The sequence below is a fragment of the Aspergillus saccharolyticus genome (assembly GCF_003184585.1).
Source record: "Aspergillus saccharolyticus JOP 1030-1 unplaced genomic scaffold BP01scaffold_38, whole genome shotgun sequence".
Lineage (NCBI taxonomy): Eukaryota > Fungi > Ascomycota > Eurotiomycetes > Eurotiales > Aspergillaceae > Aspergillus > Aspergillus saccharolyticus.
In genome coordinates, this window is record NW_020290648.1 from 27,526 (window position 1) to 45,825 (window position 18,300).

The 18,300-nt window shown below is 53.0% G+C and overlaps 6 protein-coding genes across 6 annotated transcripts; 3 read left to right on the top strand and 3 right to left on the bottom strand.

Annotated features, from left to right (window-relative positions):
• Positions 1–53: 53 nt before the first annotated feature.
• On the top strand, positions 54–1,935 carry gcnE (histone acetyltransferase GCN5). The gene is made up of 7 exons (XM_025579766.1): positions 54–129; positions 193–287; positions 349–405; positions 460–668; positions 730–844; positions 897–1,604; positions 1,666–1,935. Exons 1-7 carry the CDS (start codon positions 108–110, stop codon positions 1,684–1,686), a joined length of 1,227 nt encoding a protein of 408 aa, XP_025428059.1. The 5' UTR covers positions 54–107; the 3' UTR covers positions 1,687–1,935.
• BP01DRAFT_394469 (COP9 signalosome subunit 7) lies at positions 1,806–3,378 on the bottom strand. The gene is made up of 2 exons (XM_025578325.1): positions 2,835–3,378; positions 1,806–2,751 (listed from the first exon to the last, which is right to left on the bottom strand). The coding sequence occupies exons 1-2, from the start codon at positions 3,091–3,093 to the stop codon at positions 2,030–2,032; spliced, it is 981 nt and encodes a 326-aa protein (XP_025428060.1). The 5' UTR covers positions 3,094–3,378; the 3' UTR covers positions 1,806–2,029.
• Positions 3,379–4,461: 1,083 nt separating this feature from the next.
• Positions 4,462–8,560, top strand: ctpA (Cu(2+)-transporting P-type ATPase CCC2). The gene has a single exon (XM_025575747.1). It carries the CDS (start codon positions 4,746–4,748, stop codon positions 8,307–8,309), a length of 3,564 nt encoding a protein of 1,187 aa, XP_025428061.1. The 5' UTR covers positions 4,462–4,745; the 3' UTR covers positions 8,310–8,560.
• Positions 8,561–10,517, bottom strand: BP01DRAFT_394471 (uncharacterized protein). The gene is made up of 4 exons (XM_025578326.1): positions 10,442–10,517; positions 10,265–10,310; positions 10,160–10,208; positions 8,561–10,089 (listed from the first exon to the last, which is right to left on the bottom strand). The coding sequence occupies exons 1-4, from the start codon at positions 10,449–10,451 to the stop codon at positions 8,803–8,805; spliced, it is 1,392 nt and encodes a 463-aa protein (XP_025428062.1). The 5' UTR covers positions 10,452–10,517; the 3' UTR covers positions 8,561–8,802.
• A 198-nt stretch (positions 10,518–10,715) lies between these two features.
• BP01DRAFT_140724 (phosphoribosylaminoimidazole carboxylase ADE2) lies at positions 10,716–13,094 on the top strand. Its single transcript, XM_025570552.1, has 4 exons — positions 10,716–11,256; positions 11,326–11,423; positions 11,516–12,473; positions 12,617–13,094. The coding sequence occupies exons 1-4, from the start codon at positions 10,791–10,793 to the stop codon at positions 12,811–12,813; spliced, it is 1,719 nt and encodes a 572-aa protein (XP_025428063.1). The 5' UTR covers positions 10,716–10,790; the 3' UTR covers positions 12,814–13,094.
• Positions 13,095–13,435: 341 nt separating this feature from the next.
• BP01DRAFT_376472 (uncharacterized protein) lies at positions 13,436–16,629 on the bottom strand (the record flags this gene model as incomplete). The annotated part of the gene is made up of 8 exons (XM_025576954.1): positions 13,436–15,029; positions 15,088–15,218; positions 15,271–15,410; positions 15,476–15,755; positions 15,809–16,005; positions 16,061–16,388; positions 16,449–16,514; positions 16,576–16,629. The coding sequence occupies 8 exons, from the start codon at positions 16,627–16,629 to the stop codon at positions 13,436–13,438; spliced, it is 2,790 nt and encodes a 929-aa protein (XP_025428064.1).
• Positions 16,630–18,300: the final 1,671 nt, after the last annotated feature.

Sequence of the window (18,300 nt, forward strand, 5' to 3'; positions counted from 1 at the left end):
CGGGAGGTGGAGAGAGAGCGGGAGAGCGCGGTGTTGCTTGCCTCAGCTCCAACCAACCTTGAAGTCAAGTCTCAGTTCTTAAATAACCTGAAGTCGCAGCACGCATAATGCCGGCAATCACTTCGGAGAGTGAGCTCAATGTTGCAAACATCAAGCCTCGATTTAGTTTTACTGACTCAGATCGAGGTCCAGGTACCAAGCGGAAAGCTTCGGAGGAGGCTCTTTCCCCAGATTCCCAACAGCGGAGCAAGAAAGCGCGCACCGACACCCCGGAGAAGGATCTCAAGGTGGGCACTTCAGACATTTAATGTTGGAAGGTATCATCGCGTTGACCAGTCGCGACTCCAGACCGAAGATGATCTCTTCGATAAGCCGCCCATGCGGATTGTCCCGTTCCCGGAGAAGGTAAGCTCGCCGCTCCGCACGCGGGGATGGACGAGACTAACACTTCGACCACAGCCCGCAGTACTCGAAGAGCGTCGTGGCGAGATCGAATTTCGAGTCGTTAATAATGACGGCTCGCGCGATAGTTTCGTCGTCCTGACCGGCCTCAAGTGCATTTTCCAGAAACAGCTCCCCAAAATGCCCAAAGACTACATCGCGCGCTTAGTCTACGACCGGTCGCATCTTTCTATCGCTATCGTTAAACATCCCTTGGAGGTTGTCGGGTGCGTATACATGTGCTAAAAGAGCGAACTGGGTGGTGGGATGCGCTAATGGGGCATGCAGAGGCATCACATACCGCCCGTTCAACAGCCGCAGGTTCGCCGAGATTGTCTTCTGTGCTATCTCTTCCGACCAACAAGTCAAAGGATATGGTGCGCATCTGATGTCCCATTTGAAGGTTTGTGTGCATGGTTCGGCCGAAGCAACCACAATGCTAATCTGTTTTACAGGATTACGTCAAGGCTACTTCGGATATCATGCACTTTCTAACCTACGCCGACAACTACGCCATCGGTTACTTCAAGAAGCAGGGCTTCACTAAAGAGATCACGCTGGATAAATCCGTCTGGATGGGTTATATCAAGGATTATGAGGGAGGAACAATCATGCAGTGCACGATGCTACCCACGATACGGTACCTCGAGGTCGGTCGCATGCTTCTGAAACAGAAGGAAGCGGTCCATGCGAAGATTCGCGCTTTCAGTCGGTCACATATCATCCACCCACCTCCCAAGGAGTGGAAGAACGGGCCTTACAAGATTGACCCCCTACTGATCCCAGCTATCAAAGAGTCGGGATGGTCGCCGGACATGGATGAATTAGCGCGGCAGCCCCGCCACGGGCCCAATTACAACCAACTTCTACATCTTCTCAACGACATGCAGAACCACAGTGCCGCGTGGCCGTTCACACAACCGGTCAACCGAGATGAAGTGCCAGACTACTACGAAGTCATCAAGGAGCCCATGGATCTGTCGACCATGGAAGAGAAACACGAGAAGGACATGTATCCGACGCCACAGGACTTCATCAAGGACGCCATGTTGATTTTCGACAATTGCCGTCGATACAACAATGAGAACACGCCGTATGCCAAGAGTGCCAACAAGCTGGAGAAATTCATGTGGCAGCAGATACGTAACATCCCGGAGTGGTCGGTAAGTATTATCCCGGAGTCGATATGGAATATGGACATACAGGAGCTGACCGTCCTTTTAGCATTTGGCAGAGAATCACTGAACAAGTACTTATGCAGTCTTTAGTGCGTAGGCGTTCCGGTTGGCGTTTGCTTTTGTGTATGATGAACGAATACCCAATTTATGAGAATATGGAGCGGTTTGCTTTCCTTTGCACTTGGTGTCTTGTTCTTCTCGTGCAAGTGGACATAATTCATGCTAGATATCAGTTTGTTGATCTGTGATAGCGCCGTTCAGTGCGGTTTTGTATCTTTGAGTCTTGTGGTCATATTCTGCAATAGCAATAGGATGGTATCAAGCATAAACAGGCCAGCGAAATACTTTCCATCCTCCCATATTCTAGAGCCATTACCGATCTCCATAGCTGGCAGCAATTGCAAATCCCCCTACGACTTCTTACCCAAGATCCGCTTGGGATGCCGCGCTCCGGCAGCTCCCGCTCTCCCCGACCCGGCGCCTTCATCAATGTCCATCCTTGACCCACCCATAGCCTGGAGATCCAGCTCGCTCCCATGCTCCCAGTACCCATCATCGTCGTCAAACTCTTCGGCGATGAATTCGCGCTTGTTGCCTCCGAGGCCGCCGCCCCTGTACATGTGCTGCTGACCCCAGTGTTTCCGCGCCGCTCCGCCCGCCGCGGGTCCCTCCCCTCCACCCGCAGCGCTAGCGGCCTCAGCCCGGTACGCCGCCAGCGTCTGCTCGAACATCATGGTACGCGCATGCTCCTTGGCCCGCCGCTTCGCCGACTCGGATTTGATCTTGGCGATCTCCGCCTCGATGTCGCTGATGACGTCGCCGCAGCGGGTCTCCCATTGCGCAAGGATGTTGATCATGTTAGGCAGCGATTGAGGGTTTACGTCCCGGAGCGGGGCAATGGCGGAGACATTCACGGTGGGAGGGATCGAAGCCGGCGCCAGGCGGGCGCTGATGAGGGAGGAGTAGATGGCGGTTGTGACGAGGGATTCGAGGTCAGAGGGTACGGTCAGGGAGAGAGAGCGCATAAGGGCGTCGTAGGTAAGAGGTTGACTGGTAGAGGAGAGGGTGAGGAGGGTGAGGAGGCGTAGCTTGAGTGTCTGGGCCGGGCTGAGTTCGGGCAGGTTGGGGGTTTCTGTGAACGGTGATACGTTAGCGTTCATTGCCAGGTCTATGTTGGATATTTTGATCGTGATGAGGTTATTGGCAAACGCTCACCATGATAGTCTTGCCATGTACCCCAGGCGAAGATCTCGAGCAACGTCAAATAGCTCTGGTATTCGGCTGGGGTCTCCGGCGAGCGGAGGGCCTGCACCGCTGCCGTCTCGAGCAGCTCCGCGAACACGAAGGTGTGTGGGTTCGAGGTTGCATTTGTGATGATGTTGGCGACAAAGCGGGGAGAGCTAGCACTGGAGGAATTGGCAAGGGCGATGAACGGTTGGAGGGCTTCGATGGCCCGGGTCTGGCTCTGGTCCATCCTGTTCGCCTATGGGATGATGGCTCAACCGCGGCTTTGGCTGTCAAGGCTGTTTGTTTCTGATGGACTCCGGGGGGTGCTGAGAAATCCTCAAATAACTGTTCTTGTAGTGCGGTAAGTTATGATATGCGACTATTGCGAATTCAGTTCAAGGTGGCCTGTCATCAAAAGTGGTAGTTAGTTGGGATGAATCGTTGTAGTGATAACCGATGATGGAGATGTTGTGGTGGTGTTTGTCCGGGATGCAAACATGGTGGGATTGAACATCCAGCCATGTGATTCCGAGCCTCTGCACTTGTACAGTACACAGTTACACATCGAATGCTGAGTCTGCTCCCTCAATTTATTATTGGTCTTGTCAGGACCTCATCAGCGCAGTTCGCATCAATGGGCGTTTCGGCTGAAGTGAGGCTCTGATTCACCATCATCTACTGAGAACCACCGCAATCTCGAGTCTGGAACCATTCCAGGAGCTACAGCTCTATAGTTGAAACGGCAGAGCCATCCGACGTTTCAACCCCAGAACCCTTCCAAAGCCTTTTCTCTGACAGCTAAGCATGACAGGTTATCTAGATCTAACGTTCTCGAGGTTTTAAAGAAACCCAGTCGAGCAAAATCTCATTCAAAGGTAGCCGAGGTGTCTCAGCCAAGTCTGCACATAGCATTGTCTTTCATTCGACGATATAGGCTTCCGTGTCTTACATCTCACCGCGGAATCCGACGGTCGATGGGCGATAACCCCCAGTTGAACAAGTATACGTATCGGCTGTGCCGGATGTCCTCTGGACCGTCAACTTTGCTTCTGCATTCATCGGGGACCGATCCTAGAAACGGAGCCCTCCTTGCAGACTGGCATGCAGGGTTGATCCTGACCATTCCGGTGTTATGATCAGACTTGTCTGTCCAGCCAGCACTCCCGATTGCTCAGGCCAATTTGAAACCCAGACCCGACGGGACGAAGAGAACGAGGAGAACGAGAATGGGTTGCCCATTGATAATAGTCTCATGTGGACAGTAATAGACTGTGTAGCATGTCCAGGCCATACAGTTCGTATATTTGGTGAGACACCTGGGCTTTAATCTACAAGTAAATGCGCCCGGCGGGTCCAGGCATTCCTCAAAAAGTGGAGAGAATCGGACGTAATTTTCCTCGATCATCTCCCCAGGTGGATTTTTGTTGTTCAGAACAGGCTAGAAAAGAAAGACAACAAGCGACATACCATGGGCCACATTGTCCAATTGTCTACTCTTTGTTCAATCCCTAACCGGCCTTGACGGCTTCTCCTGCAGTGCCTTTGCGAAGATTAATGGAGATTATTGAGGGATGAATCCGGGCGGCAGCGTCAACCACCACCAACCGACTTCCATCTTCTTCTTCCGTCCCCATCCGGCCTGCACTGACTCCATAATTGGTACTACTTTTAGTCCCAATATAAATCGTTCAAGTCATTACATGATTATTAGTTCTCCAGCGAACCTTGCATGACTCCCTCCGCTTCTACTAACTCCACTATATTACCCTACCAAACGCTCCCCCCACCTCCCTCCTTCCGTCAGCTTCCCCTCCCATCCGAACCACGCTCTTATGAATACCACTGTTGCCGGTTGACAATCCTCTTCGCCTGGTTGTCACCACTGAATCCCAGTGCGACATGGCGACCCCATCCACCGCTCTGCTCCGCCCCGGAGAGACTAGCTCTCTCAACGACCGATCACCCGCACACATGGCTTCTACCACGGTTAGTGTGGAAGGCATGACGTGTGGCGCCTGCACCTCAGCTGTCGAGGGCGCTTTCAAGGGAGTGGACGGCGCGGGAGAGGTGACCGTGAGCTTGATGATGGGCCGTGCGGTTGTACACCACGATCCCAACGTGCTCCCTCCGGAAAAGGTCGCCGAGATCATCGAAGACAGCGGATTTGACGCCAAGGTCGTCTCCACGGATAGCGTACCTCTTTCTACCGAAAGCGCGGGGAAACCCTCCTTATCGACCACGACATTAGCGGTGGAAGGCATGACTTGTGGCGCTTGCACCTCCGCGGTCGAAGGCGGACTAAAAGAGGCAGCAGGTGTCCGGTCAGTCAGCGTCTCTCTACTTTCGGAACGTGCCGTTGTCGAACACGATGCCTCCGTTATCACCCCGGATCGCATCGCAGAAATAATTGAGGATCGTGGCTTCGATGCGAAGGTGCTGGAAACCTCATCGGCTCAGGACAGCCACTCTTCACAGGACTTGGCAGGGTCCAAACCCCCAATGATGGTCACAACGGTGTCTATAGACGGCATGACATGCGGCGCATGCACAGCAAGCATACAAAATGCTTTCAACGGGGTAGATGGATTGGTGCAGTTTAATATCAGTCTACTCGCTGAACGAGCGATCCTCGTTCACGATCCATCTACGCTCCCTGTTCAGAAAATTCTCAGCACTATCGATGATGCGGGTTTCGATACAACTCTGGTTTCTTCTGAAGCACAAACTATCTCGGGTAGAGGCGTCGGTCGTGTCACTCTCAGTCTTCACGGCGTGCGGGATGCTGCATCAGCAACGTGCCTGGAGGACGACCTTCTTCGAAAACCCGGTGTGTCCTCGGCGTCGGTGGACATGGCCACCTCCCGCCTCAATGTAACATTCGACTCCTCCATGGTCGGAGTCAGATCGATTGTCGAGGCGATCGAGGCAGCCGGATACAATGCGTTAGTGTCGCAGTTGGATGAGACAAATGCTCAGCTTGATTCGCTCGCCAAAACCAAGGAGGTTCAGGAGTGGAAACGTGCGTTCCTCTTCTCCGTATCATTCGCCATTCCCGTTTTCCTGATCAACATGGTTCTTCCCATGTACTTTCCGGCTATCGACTTTGGTCGTGTCCCGCTCTTCTGCGGTCTCTACTTGGGTGACGTTGCTTGCCTGTTCCTCACTATGCCTGTTCAATTTGGAATTGGAAAACGGTTTTATATCGCTAGTTACAAGTCTTTGAAACATCGTTCGCCGACCATGGATGTCCTTGTCATGTTGGGTACATCTGCAGCATTTTTTTACAGTATCTTCACCATGATTGTCGCGATGTTTTCGAAAACTCACGCGCGGCCGAGCACGGTTTTTGACACGAGTACGATGCTAATCACGTTTATTACGCTGGGAAGATGGCTGGAAAACAGAGCTAAGGGTCAGACTTCGGCGGCACTTTCGCGTCTGATGTCCTTGGCGCCATCAATGACCACTATATATGATGATCCTATAGCGGCAGAAAAGATGGCCGAGTATTGGGACACCACGGCCAAAAACCCGGACAACGACCAATTCACATCGGCAACACATGAAATCTCAGGACCTGGACAAAAATTGATCCCCACCGAGCTCATTGAAGTAGGAGACATTGTGATGCTCCATCCCGGAGATAAAGTCTCGGCGGATGGCATTGTCATCCGCGGAGAAAGCTATGTCGACGAAAGTATGATTACGGGTGAGGCTCTTCCTATACACAAATCTAAGGGCAGTGTTGTCATTGCCGGAACGGTCAACGGAACAAGCTCTATGGACTTCAAGGTCACCCGAGCGGGCAAATACACCCAGCTCAGTCAGATTGTCAAGCTGGTTCAGGACGCTCAGACGAGTCGAGCTCCCATTCAGCGTATGGCTGATATGGTAGCCGGATACTTTGTTCCAGCAATTATCAGTCTTGGCTTGGTCACCTTCTTTGGTTGGATGTTTATGAGCCACATCTTGCCTCATCCGCCCAAGGTCTTCTTGGCAGAAAGCAATGGAGGCAAAGTCATGGTCTGTCTAAAGCTATGCATTTCCGTGATCGTTTTTGCCTGTCCTTGTGCCTTGGGTCTGAGCACACCGACCGCCGTCATGGTTGGAACCGGCGTAGGAGCACAGCAGGGTATTCTCGTCAAGGGTGGCGCTGTGCTTGAAGCCGCCACGAAGATCAACCATGTCGTTTTTGATAAGACTGGCACTTTGACCACTGGAAAGATGAGTGTGGCCGAAGCCAGAATTGAACCTCAATGGAACGTGAACGACTGGCGTCGTCGGTTGTGGTGGCTCATTGTTGGTCTTGCAGAGATGAGCAGCGAACATCCCATCGGCAGAGCCATCTTTGCCGCCGCGCAAACCGAGTCAGGTAATCCTGGAGACGGCGGTCTGCCAGGAAGCTTGGGTGATCTTGAAGCTTGTGTTGGAAAAGGTATTTCTGCATTGGTCGAGCCTACCTCGAGTGCTGAGCGCATTCGTTATCGTGTTTTGGTCGGTAATGCTGCGTTTCTGCGATCCCGAGATGTTACCATCCCAGAATCTGCCGAGCCGCAGGCTTCTGAAGAATACGAAAATCTTAGCCCCAAGGTTCCTGCTGGCATCACTCAGATTCACGTCGCCATTGATAACCAATATGCTGGCACAATCTCGCTTCGGGACACCGTGAAAAGCAGCGCTCCAGCCGCAGTCGCAGCTCTGCACCGTATGGGCATCATGACTTCTCTCATCACTGGCGACACCTATACCACTGCCATTTCCATCGCTGCAGCTGTTGGTATCCCAACTGATGCAGTCCATGCGTCAGTGTCCCCTTCGGACAAACAGGCTATTGTCGCTTCTCTACAAGAGGCCGGGGATCGAGTTGCCATGGTTGGTGATGGAATTAACGATTCTCCCGCCCTAGCCACTGCATCCGTTGGTATCGCACTTGCCTCCGGAACTGATGTCGCCATGGAAGCAGCAGACATTGTTCTCATGCGGCCCGACGATCTGCTTTCAGTGCCAGCCAGTCTGTATCTATCTCGGTCGGTTTTCAACCGTATCAAGCTGAACCTGATGTGGGCCTGTCTCTATAACATCATTGGACTCCCCTTTGCTATGGGCATCTTCCTCCCATTCGGGCTCATGCTACCTCCCATGGCTGCGGGCGCTGCCATGGCCGCATCCAGTGTCTCTGTTGTCTTCAGCAGTCTGCTCCTCAAGCTCTGGCGCCGTCCCAAATGGATGGATGCTGACAAGCTTCTCAAAGAGATTTCAGAGGCCAATTCGACTGACTTCAAGTCCTCGCAGAAGAGCTGGTGGCAAGCCACTCTGTCTGTCACCGGATCCTCCAATGGCCGATCACCATTCCACTGGATCTCCCCCGCTGATATTTGGCTTTTCGTCACGGGCAAGAAATCTAGGGGCTCCGACTTTGACGAAGGACGCTACGTCCCTCTTCAAACGGTTGAGCCGGCTTGAGCTCCGTCGATGTAGACGCATCATTTTCTTGGATATATAATGAATGTTTTGTCACTGTTCGTCTATGAGCATTGGCCATACAATGCATACTTGCATGTCACGACCACTTAATGATCTGGTTTGGGTTTTCTTGGTTCTATGAATAGCGGTTTCTTGGCGTTGTGTGGCTTTCCTTATTTTTCTCAGGTACAACCCTTGTTCTCAACAAGCTAGAGATTTTATATACTGGCAGGTTTCTCTCTCCACGAGGACCCGAAATTCCTTCACCAATGTAGTTTCCCGGGTTTAGCTACCGTTTCGGGGCCGCGTAGCCTACCTTCGATTAGCTCTTGTTTGAAAAGTAAAGTATCCGCCTGGGTGCACTGCTACCAAATCCCATTCAAATGATCGCTTATCATCGCAGTTGGTTCTGGAAAACGCATGCATGCAATGCAAAGCCTGATTTGGATTTTGACGCTAATAAGTTAGGGCATAATATCATCCTTACAGTTCCCTACCCCTGCTGCTGCGGCTGACTCTTTTCGGCCGTTGCGGAGGCATCCTCTACCTTTGCATCCTCCAAGGCAATATCACCATCGCCATCCGTCCCAGGTTCGGGAAAACTACCACCTTCCTGAGTCTGACCGTCTCCCAGACTAGTAGCTACCGGCTCCTGCTGCTGCTGCGCACCCGATAAACCTGCAGAGGACTCTTGACTCTGCGCCTGAGTCTGCTGCTGCACCTGTTGTGGGCCGCTACCGGCGGCATCACTTGCGCCATCCAGGTTCATCTCCACCCCTTTCCCATCTTGCAACCCCAGGTCTTCCACCCCAACCACAGGCGGACCCCGCGCATGCGGGACGTCCTCCACACTTGGCTCGTTAAGCACCCCCGACGCTTCCATTCCGCCCATCACCGCATTCTCGGTGTGGATCTGGCCCGTCGTCGCCGCGGCCGTCGAGAGCCCTTCGCCTTCCCCAGCGGCAGCAGCACTGATCCCAGATCCCAGTGACGTCTGCGCCGCAGCAAGTCCGCGCGTCTCGCCCTCACCGCCGACTATACCGACAACGCCAACGCCACCGACCGGTTCTTGGTCCCCTTCGCCCTCGGGCGATGACGCCGTGTTGTGTAGCCACGGGATCGGGGTGAGAAGTGCCCCACCGAGCGACTCGTCGCTGCCTAAGCCGTGGTCGACGGAGAACATGAAGCTCGGTTCGGCGGTGCCGCTACCATTGAGAGTGGCGCCGTTGGGTTGTTGCTGTTGGGTCAGCGGCTGTTGTGTGCCGGTCTTCGTCTGGAAGGGAAAGATATCCGCGGGGCTGGTGACGGAGACGACGCGGTCGACGGCGCGGAGGTACGCAGGGAGGGTGCGGTAGTGCGCCGTGGGGCGGAGGATGAGCTCCGCGAGACGCTGGACGGTGTGCGGCGGTTTGGAGGCGAAGAGGGTGCGGATGTTGGCGGAGATGGCGGTCAGGAGGTTTTCAAGGGCTGCCGGGAGGGTGGATGGGTTCTCGGAAGGGGAGGAGGATGAAGCGGCGGCCTGGGAAAAGGGCTGGGAGTCCGGGATGCGTTCGTTGGATAGTGGGGTTGTAGTTGTGGAGGTCGCGGCTGGTCGCGGTGGGGTCTGGAGGTTGGGCTCGATGGTCGTGTCTGCACCAGTGTTGCTGATGGTTGTGTCTGTAGTCATCGGGTTGGTGGGCGGAGTAGTGTTTTGTGCTAGGATGGTGGCGGCGGAGGGGAGTGTTGGGGGTTGCGCTGCTGCAGGAGGCAATCTGGGCATGGGGAATACATTGTAGACGTTCTTCCCATCGCGAATGTTAGTCACTTGTCTGGTGGTCAAGTAGCGCGCGTGATCTTTGAGGGTTGCGCACATGTTGCAGTCGCTCTAAGAGCGGTTCGACGATGTTGGGCCATTTCGAGCTACAAGGGCATTGTCAGCGCGCGGATGGAGGCAACAGGCAAGTGTATCGACATACAGGTCTATTGCGCCGCCATTGGCGGCTATCTCAAGGCTCTCTTCATCTAATTCATGCATCAAGTCAGCAGGACGCAATCCAGGCTGTTAAACCGAGCGGGCTCGAGCTCAAGCTGTAATAGCTTGTCAAGGGGTGACTGCAGGAAGCAAGAATTGGCAATCAGCGCTGGAGACTTACCTAAAGACATATTTTCGACAGTATCTGCTGGTTCTGCTTGAGATGCAGAAGAATAGAGGCAGAATGAGAAACGAAGGTAGGAGGATTGATACGACAAATCAAGCAATCAATTAATCGAGCAGCATTTGGCTCGTGACGCGCGCGGGGAGGACAAGCGGCTCCCCGGCAACAGCAGCCACTGATTGGCTCCGACAGCCGCTTATCGGAATTGCACGTGACTGAGGGGCTCATTTTCTCCTTCCCCAGATCTTCTCCGTTTTCGGCCTGCGTTCGTTCTGATCTCCGTCACTTAACTTTTTTTCCTCCTTTCGTCGTGCTTCTCGTCGGTCAGAAAAGTCCAGCGAACAACATGTGGAACTCTCCGAAAGTCGGGATTCTTGGTGGAGGCCAATTGGGCCGTATGATGGTCGACGCCGCCAACCGACTCAATATTCAATGCAATGTCCTCGATGCGGAGAACTCCCCGGCCAAGCAGATCAGCGCCCACGACGACCATGTCACCGGCTCCTTCAAGGAGCGCGAAGCCGTCCGCGAGTTGGCCAAGTCTTGCGACGTCGTTACTGCCGAAATCGAACATGTCGATACCTATGCCCTCGAGGAGATTGCTTCCCAGGTCAAGATCGAGCCCAGCTGGCAGGCGATCCGCACGATCCAGAACAAGTTCGACCAGAAGGAACATCTCAGACAATACGGCATTCCCATGGCCGACCACCGCGAGCTTACCGAGAACACACCGGAGGAACTGGCTAAGGTCGGCGAGCAGCTGGGATACCCTATGATGCTCAAGTCAAAGACTATGGCTTATGATGGACGTGGTGAGTCATACTTACTCTGCCATCCGCTTGTGATGCATTATCACTGACCGTAGTTGATGGCGTACTTAGGCAACTTCCATGTGCGCACGAAAGAAGACATTCCCGAGGCCCTGGAGGCTCTCAAGGGCCGACCTTTGTATGCAGAGAAATGGGCCTACTTCAAGATGGTTCGTTCTGCGGCTACCAATCCCTAACCCCTCGACACACACACATACACATAGCACAAAATATATGGTTTTAACAACTGTATTCGGTATAGGAAATCGCCGTCATGGTCATCAAAACCAAGGACACTGTTCTCTCTTACCCCACCGTCGAAACCGTCCAAGAAGACTCGGTCTGCAAGCTTGTCTACGCCCCCGCCCGCAATGTCTCCGACGCTATCAACAAGAAGGCGCAAGAGCTGGCCCGCAAGGCGGTCGCCGCATTCGATGGCAAGGGTGCTTTCGGCGTCGAGATGTTCCTCTTGGAAGATGATAGCCTTCTCCTGTGCGAGATTGCCAGCCGAGTCCACAACTCGGGCCACTACACCATCGAAGGTTGCGCCATGTCCCAATTCGAAGCCCACCTGCGCGCTATCCTCGACCTCCCCATCCCTCCCAAGAGCCTCGAGCTCCGCCAGCCCTCCATCATGCTGAATATCATCGGCGGCGCCGCCTCTGATACCCACCTCACCGCCGCTGAGCACGCCCTCTCCGTCCCCAACGCCAGCATCCACCTCTACAGCAAGGGCGCCGCCAAACCCGGCCGCAAGATGGGCCACATCACCGTGACTGCGGCCACCATGCACGAAGCCGAGACCCACATCCAGCCTCTCATCGAGGTGGTCGACCAGATCCGCGCCCAGCGCAGCGACGTCAAGACCAAGCCCCACTCCTCCGGGCCCTCGAAGCCCGCCCCCTCCGTGGCCGTCATCATGGGCTCCGACAGTGACCTCAAGACTCTTGTCCCCGGTCTCAAGCTACTGCGAGATTACTTCGGCATCGAGCCCGCCGTGGACATCACCTCTGCCCACCGCACCCCGACTTTCATGGCCGAATACTCCGCTGGCGCCGCGGCCCGCGGGATCAAGGTCATCATCGCCGCTGCGGGTGGGGCCGCCCACCTCCCCGGAATGGCCGCCGCGCACACCGTGCTCCCCGTCATCGGTGTACCCGTTAAGGGTAGTTCCCTAGATGGTGTCGACAGTCTGTACAGCATCGTGCAGATGCCTCGAGGTAAATGACCCATACTACCTACCTCTCTCCCTACACGTCCTATCACCCATATTGCTCCTCAATTCCCAACCCTCATTCCCTTCACCCTTCCTCCTCCGTCTCAACCATCCCGTATGAACGAAAACAACCTAACCAAAAAATAGGCGTCCCCGTCGCCACCGTCGGCATTAACAACAGCATCAACGCGGCTCTCCTGGCCGCCCGCATCCTGGGTGCCTTCGACCCGGCCATCCAGCAGAAGGTCGAGGCTTACGCCGAGAGTGCTCGCGCCGAGAATATGGAGTTGAAGGGCACGAAATTGCAAGAGCTGGGCTGGGAAAAGTACTTTGAGCAGATGTAATTCTATTATGGTTTTTAATTTTCTTGTCATGATCAGTATGCGGTAACTATGGATAAATAGATGATAGATGGGGTGGGTTAGCTATAAGGTAGGAGACGTGAGTGTTCAATACTATTTGGGCACGAGGTTTTCTGGCCTATTTTACGGATTTGTTTTTTTGGCCTGGTGCTCTCGAATTTTCTACTAAGTCAGGCTAGTTATATCATTAGTGCTTCTATTGAACTTAGAATTGTCGATGGAAGGACGTATAGGATCGAGGAACGAATAGGATGATATGACACCATGAATAAACGAATTAATCATTAAATACTGAGATATCCCACAAGGCCAAGCGAAAACCAGAGCAGGGAATCAACCGGAATAAAGTGATCATTAATACACATGGTCTGGGAGTGGACCAGAATGTGTGACATGTTAAGAAGACAAGAGTGGGAAACTGCAGTACACAGTACTGAGAAAACACGATATCGGTATCAACGAAAAGGCACAGGACATAAGAAAGAGCTGATTAGCGTGGTAACGGAATTCGTTATCTTTGATTTTTGTTTTGTGGAGCCCCAGTATGGGTAATTGTTCTTCGACCTCCGGGTTCAGTCGTCATACGCAGTCTTCAGACCTTGGCTCAAGCAGTCTGGGGGTTGAATGCGGTCTGCGCACCGGGGACAGTGGGACGGCCGTTGATGGTAGCCACGTTGGTGTGGCCATTGCCGAACGCCTGGTTGACTTCATCGGAGAAGCCGCGGGAGGCGGCCACATGGTCATAGGGCTTGGAGTGGCCGTTAGCATAGCCGTTGGTGCCGGCAGTGTAGGCGGTAGTGTGACCGTTAGTGTGACCGTTAGTGTGACCGTTAGTGTGACCATTGGTGTGGCCGTTCGTGTAGCCGTTGGTTCCCAGAGCATGAGAGCCATTGACCGCCCGTCCATCGAGAGCCGCCACACCGCCGTTCATCGGCTTGCCATCAGCAAGAGCCGCGCCACCGTGGGTGGAGGCCCCGAGGCTTGGACCTTTGTCAAGAGGGGAGCTGCGCTTGCGGGAAATCCTCTCCGGCTTGGGGATGTCGGTAGACTCGGATGCACTGCCAATGCTGAAGATCGGGGACTCCCATCGTTCGCCCTTCATGGCCAACTCCTTGTACTCGGTAGCCTTGCTGGAAATACCACCAGGAAGCTTGATGTCGGGGAAGATGGAGTCGTGAAGCGTTGTGGCGGTCTGCACCTTGGTGCCACGCTGAGCAGCAGCCTGGGCCTGGGCCTGGGCCTTGCGTGCCTTTTCTTCGCCACGGGCACGGAAGGCATCCAGGTACCGCGAGTAGATGTTCGGAGCATTGGCAGGGTCCTGGGCACTAGCTTCCTTAGCCTCGTTAACCCGAGACTGGATTTCGTATGCCAGGGCATCACCCTTGGCGAACGCATCCCGAATTTGCTGTTCAATGACCTTCTGGAGGGTCGGACGAACAACACGGAAGAGCAGAGGCTTGAAGATAGTGAAGAGGGCCTTGTGCTTCGACTTCTTCAGCTTCACGTTGAATGAGTCAATCTTGACGGACACCTTCTCTAGCTTGAGGTAGTGCTGACTGTCCTCCTTCTGAGCAGTTGAGGCTGCAATCTTGAATCCAAAGCCTTCGCCACCAAGGAAGATGTCCATAATACCTGTGTCGGTGATGGCTGGGAAGCCCTGTTTTCTGTTGATATAGTAGCTCACATCTCTGAGATCAGCTTGGATTCCAGAAACGGAGATCATGATCTTGTTGTCTCGCTTGCTGGAAATCTTCTTGCGTCCCCAGCGGAAGTAGTTATCGCTGCCAAATTCAACCACATTCGGCATCAAATTGTCACTCTCGATGACGAGGTTTTCCACAACCACATCAGCTGAGGGATCAGAGACTTCGATGCGTGGGATAGGAACGTAACGCACATTCTCAAAGACAGCAGGGAGAATAACATCCCGGACGTCCTTGAGAAGATGTTTCTTGAAGGCCACATTGCCATTTGAATCTCGGCCAAGGTCATCAAAGAGCTTCTCTAGAGAGCTTCTGAATGCCAGATTTTGAGGGTCCTGGTTGAATTGATCACCAATGAACTTGATCTCATCCAAGATGCAATCGGTGTGGTCCTTGTAGCGGTCACGCAGGAGGTAACGTCCGTGCTCATTCAATTGGTTCCACTGCCGAGTGCAATCATCGTCCATAATGTAGCCCTGCTCAGTCAGAGTTTTTCTGTGCGAACTGTTGTTAGCAGACTTCTCGTTGGCTTAATATGTATCTCGACTCATACCTAATGAACGTATCCATGTTGCGGAACCATCCCTTCAGCTCAGGGTCTCTGTCGGCATCACGATAGATGTTCTCGAGAGAGTCAAAGAGGTTGTCAAGAGAAGTGCTGTTGGCGAAGCGCTCAATCAGAGTCTATGGGTGGCATTAGTGATGGTAGATATTGAACCAGGTCAGGACAACGTACCCTCAGATTCTTCTCCATTTTCTGGATCTTATCACCACCCCGGAAGTCCTGAAGTGATCCAGATCCCTGCTGAGTGAGGTTTCGGGTGTGGCTGCCGTACTTCTCGGCCATTGAAAGCAAAGTCCGGATAGCTTGCTGGTCTGCAGACAATGGCAACATTAGTTGTCTATCGAATTGTATTTCCAAGAATTGCTGTGTAACTCACAATCAGAATGTCCTTGGATTTCAATAACCATCTTCTTCAGACGCCAGATGGCTTGGTCGCGGCGCTCTTGGGGAATCTTCTCCGACATATATCCCTTTGTTCTTTCACGGTACTCGCGAGCGCGAGTCTTTTGTTCCTCGGGAATGTTGTCCGAGACCAGTTCCTGGGCTCTCTGCGCTCCAGCGGATGCACCAGCACGAGGATCGACATCCTGGACGCTCTGGGGCTGCTGACCGCCAGTCGCAGCCTGGGCTGCCGTGTCCGTTACGTCTTGCTTGCCCTGAAAACGGATGAGTATTTCTAGATTATGACAGATAGCGCGCTAAGGCTTACCTCTTCCTTATTCTTCCTGAAGCGGGACTTGAACTGCTCTTTCTGCTGGGACAGATCTGGTGGCTGCTCATGCCACACGTTGTCCTCGGCAGGCTCATCAATCTGAGCAAGCTGGTCTTGCGATGGTCGCAGCCGGTCAGCAGCTTTCTGAGACACATCGCCGGCCATATCTCGTGCCAGGATCATAGCATCATTGACTGTTGGATGGTTAGTCTGAAATAGATCATATGATCCCAAGACAGGTTCACATACGAAGCTTTCTGAATTCCCCATTGGTGATCAAGAGTCTTCCGAGAGTCTTGAGACCCTCAAGGGACTCTTGAGCGTCCTGTTGAGCCGAGTCCTTGGAGACAGGCACATTAGGCTTCTCTGTATTCTCTGCGGAGATATTCTGGGCCTCCCAGAGGAACTCTTGCAGCAACTGGCCGTCGTTCTTGCTCAACATGAGCTTCTTGGCGTTGTTGATAACATCACGGAGATCTCCAACAAGACCTTGTCCCTCAGAGGAGAGTTCTTTCGATGGCGAAGAAAGAGCCTTGGACTGTAGGGCAGTGTTCAAGGCGACGTCGCATTGTTTGTTCTATGATTTATAAGGTAATTAGCGTGCTTAGTTCGAAGCCGGTACTCAGGAGTTACTCACCGATGGTAGCTTGCCATTCTTGAACGCTTGGTAGATACCGAAGAGCTGCAGTTTCTGGTTGATGTCCTAGCATCACAGACTGGTCAGCATTGCCTTTGCTTCCAACAATGACCTCGCAATTGCTTACCTGCTCCTTCTGCTTCGTGTTCATTGGGTGGTTGACGGCCGCTTTGGAAGACATGATTAATAGCTTTCTGCACTAGCAAGCTCGATGATCCGCTGTGAGTGGGATGGAAGCCCGAAGGACCAATGATCGCCTAGCAATTGGCGTCTTGCCAAGGAGCTCAAACGATACGAATAGAAAAAACAGACAATTGATCGCAAAGCCGATTGAATTGAGACTCCGGGGATGATAAGCGAATCCCGTGGGGTCGAAGGCGAAGGCGTCAATACTGGTTGCCAAGGGAGGAAAGGGTCGCGTCGCTGGGGTATCAACGGAATGAAGGATTGAGATTGGAATGTGTATAGACTGCACGGGTGCGAGATTGGGTATTGGATATCTTATTATTGTTCTGGAAATGGGTATCAGGTATTATTAGTTTTATCCTCCGGAGTGAGAAAGGATGTATGAATAGCAAGGGCGAAATTTATATCGGGTGAATAATAAGAAGAGGAAGAAGATGACTGCGAAAGGGAAGAATATATACCTTCGCCGGATGCAGATCACCGCCCACGGAAAGAGGTGCAAAATGGTGGCTGCATCTGGGAGGGAGGGAGAACCCAAAAGGTGCCTTGACGTCACGGTGTCGTTGGTGACAGGTGCAGGACCGGTTCCTGAGCGCAATCAAAAGTCAGCGTGTACTTAGTGAAGAGAGGTGGTGGTAGTGGTGGTGGTGGTGGTGGTGGTGTGACTAAAGACCCAAGCACAAGGACAAACATCATCATCATCATCATCATCATCCATATCATCATCATTATTGCCGCCAGTCGTCGTCAACCTTTTGTGGATGAGGTCATCAGTAGGTGCTGGCTGGTCAACTGGGAGGACAAACTCTGGAGCAGGGACGGGGAAGAGAACCGGCAGACGGGAAAGCTTCAACCTATCCACAACTGCGATCGACGCCAGCAGACCATTGATACGTGGGTTGTAGAAGCCAACATGATGCCTGGCTTCGTTTGAGTTTCATCCCTTCCATCCATGTGTAGATAATTCCCTTTTCTTTCCCACTACTATTGAGGAGCCCGGAGAAGCTTGGCATGGATTTCTTCTATCACATGCTCCGCCCGCGATTCACTTACTTCCACTACTCAATCGCTCTCCACTAATTGAAGCTCTAAAGCCCACAAGGATCCAACCTTGCTCGCAGTTCTTGTTTTGTCTACACATACATCACACTTCCCGGTTCTAGGACAGACCTCTTGGATCGGTGAAGAAAATGCCAAGAGCGACACATAGACCAGGCATTGAGTCAGAGGAAGGTTATGGATCCTGGTGATGGTGGAAGACCTAGTTCAAGAGTGGGGAGCGCCATAAGGCTGAAGAAGCTCGACAAGCTGTATATTGCAGATCGTTAGTGAGGGAGAGGGGAGGGAGGGAGAGTGTGTGTACGGAAGTACTGTGTAAGGTAGTAGTAGTTGTGGTGTAAGGTCGGGATTCCAGTTTATCAGATGTCTCCACCCGAGTTCGACGGTCCGCATCACCTTGACGTCACCCACCGCAGTCTTTCTTCGAGTCTGGACTCTACAGAGTATAGATAAAATACACAATACGCAGAAGTAGCCATCTTCACAACCCCAGTAGTCCTAGGCACCAGCATATTCCACATGTACTTCTAAAATGGAAGCTCTCCCACCAACCAGTTCTCTCGACCATAATAGCGGTCGGGTTCTTGCGTGAAGTGTAGCCGAATGT

Bases quoted from the DNA above. Each gene is read 5' to 3' on its own strand.
- gcnE (XM_025579766.1), top strand. From the start codon at position 108: ATGCCGGCAATCACTTCGGAGA. The intron at 288-348 runs GTGGGCACTTCA...TCGCGACTCCAG, and splicing joins CCCCGGAGAAGGATCTCAAG to ACCGAAGATGATCTCTTCGA. The intron at 669-729 runs GTGCGTATACAT...TGGGGCATGCAG, and splicing joins CATCCCTTGGAGGTTGTCGG to AGGCATCACATACCGCCCGT.
- BP01DRAFT_394469 (XM_025578325.1), bottom strand. From the start codon at position 3,093: ATGGACCAGAGCCAGACCCGGGCCATCGAAGCCCTCCAACCGTTCATC. The intron at 2,752-2,834 runs GTGAGCGTTTGC...CACCGTTCACAG, and splicing joins TACATGGCAAGACTATCATG to AAACCCCCAACCTGCCCGAA.
- ctpA (XM_025575747.1), top strand. From the start codon at position 4,746: ATGGCGACCCCATCCACCGCTCTGCTCCGCCCCGGAGAGACTAGCTCT.
- BP01DRAFT_394471 (XM_025578326.1), bottom strand. The intron at 10,209-10,264 runs GTATGTCGATAC...ATGCCCTTGTAG, and splicing joins AATGGCGGCGCAATAGACCT to CTCGAAATGGCCCAACATCG. The intron at 10,090-10,159 runs GTGCGCAACCCT...CGCGATGGGAAG, and splicing joins TCTTAGAGCGACTGCAACAT to AACGTCTACAATGTATTCCC.
- BP01DRAFT_140724 (XM_025570552.1), top strand. From the start codon at position 10,791: ATGTGGAACTCTCCGAAAGTCGGGATTCTTGGTGGAGGCCAATTGGGC. The intron at 11,257-11,325 runs GTGAGTCATACT...TGGCGTACTTAG, and splicing joins TATGGCTTATGATGGACGTG to GCAACTTCCATGTGCGCACG. The intron at 11,424-11,515 runs GTTCGTTCTGCG...TATTCGGTATAG, and splicing joins AATGGGCCTACTTCAAGATG to GAAATCGCCGTCATGGTCAT.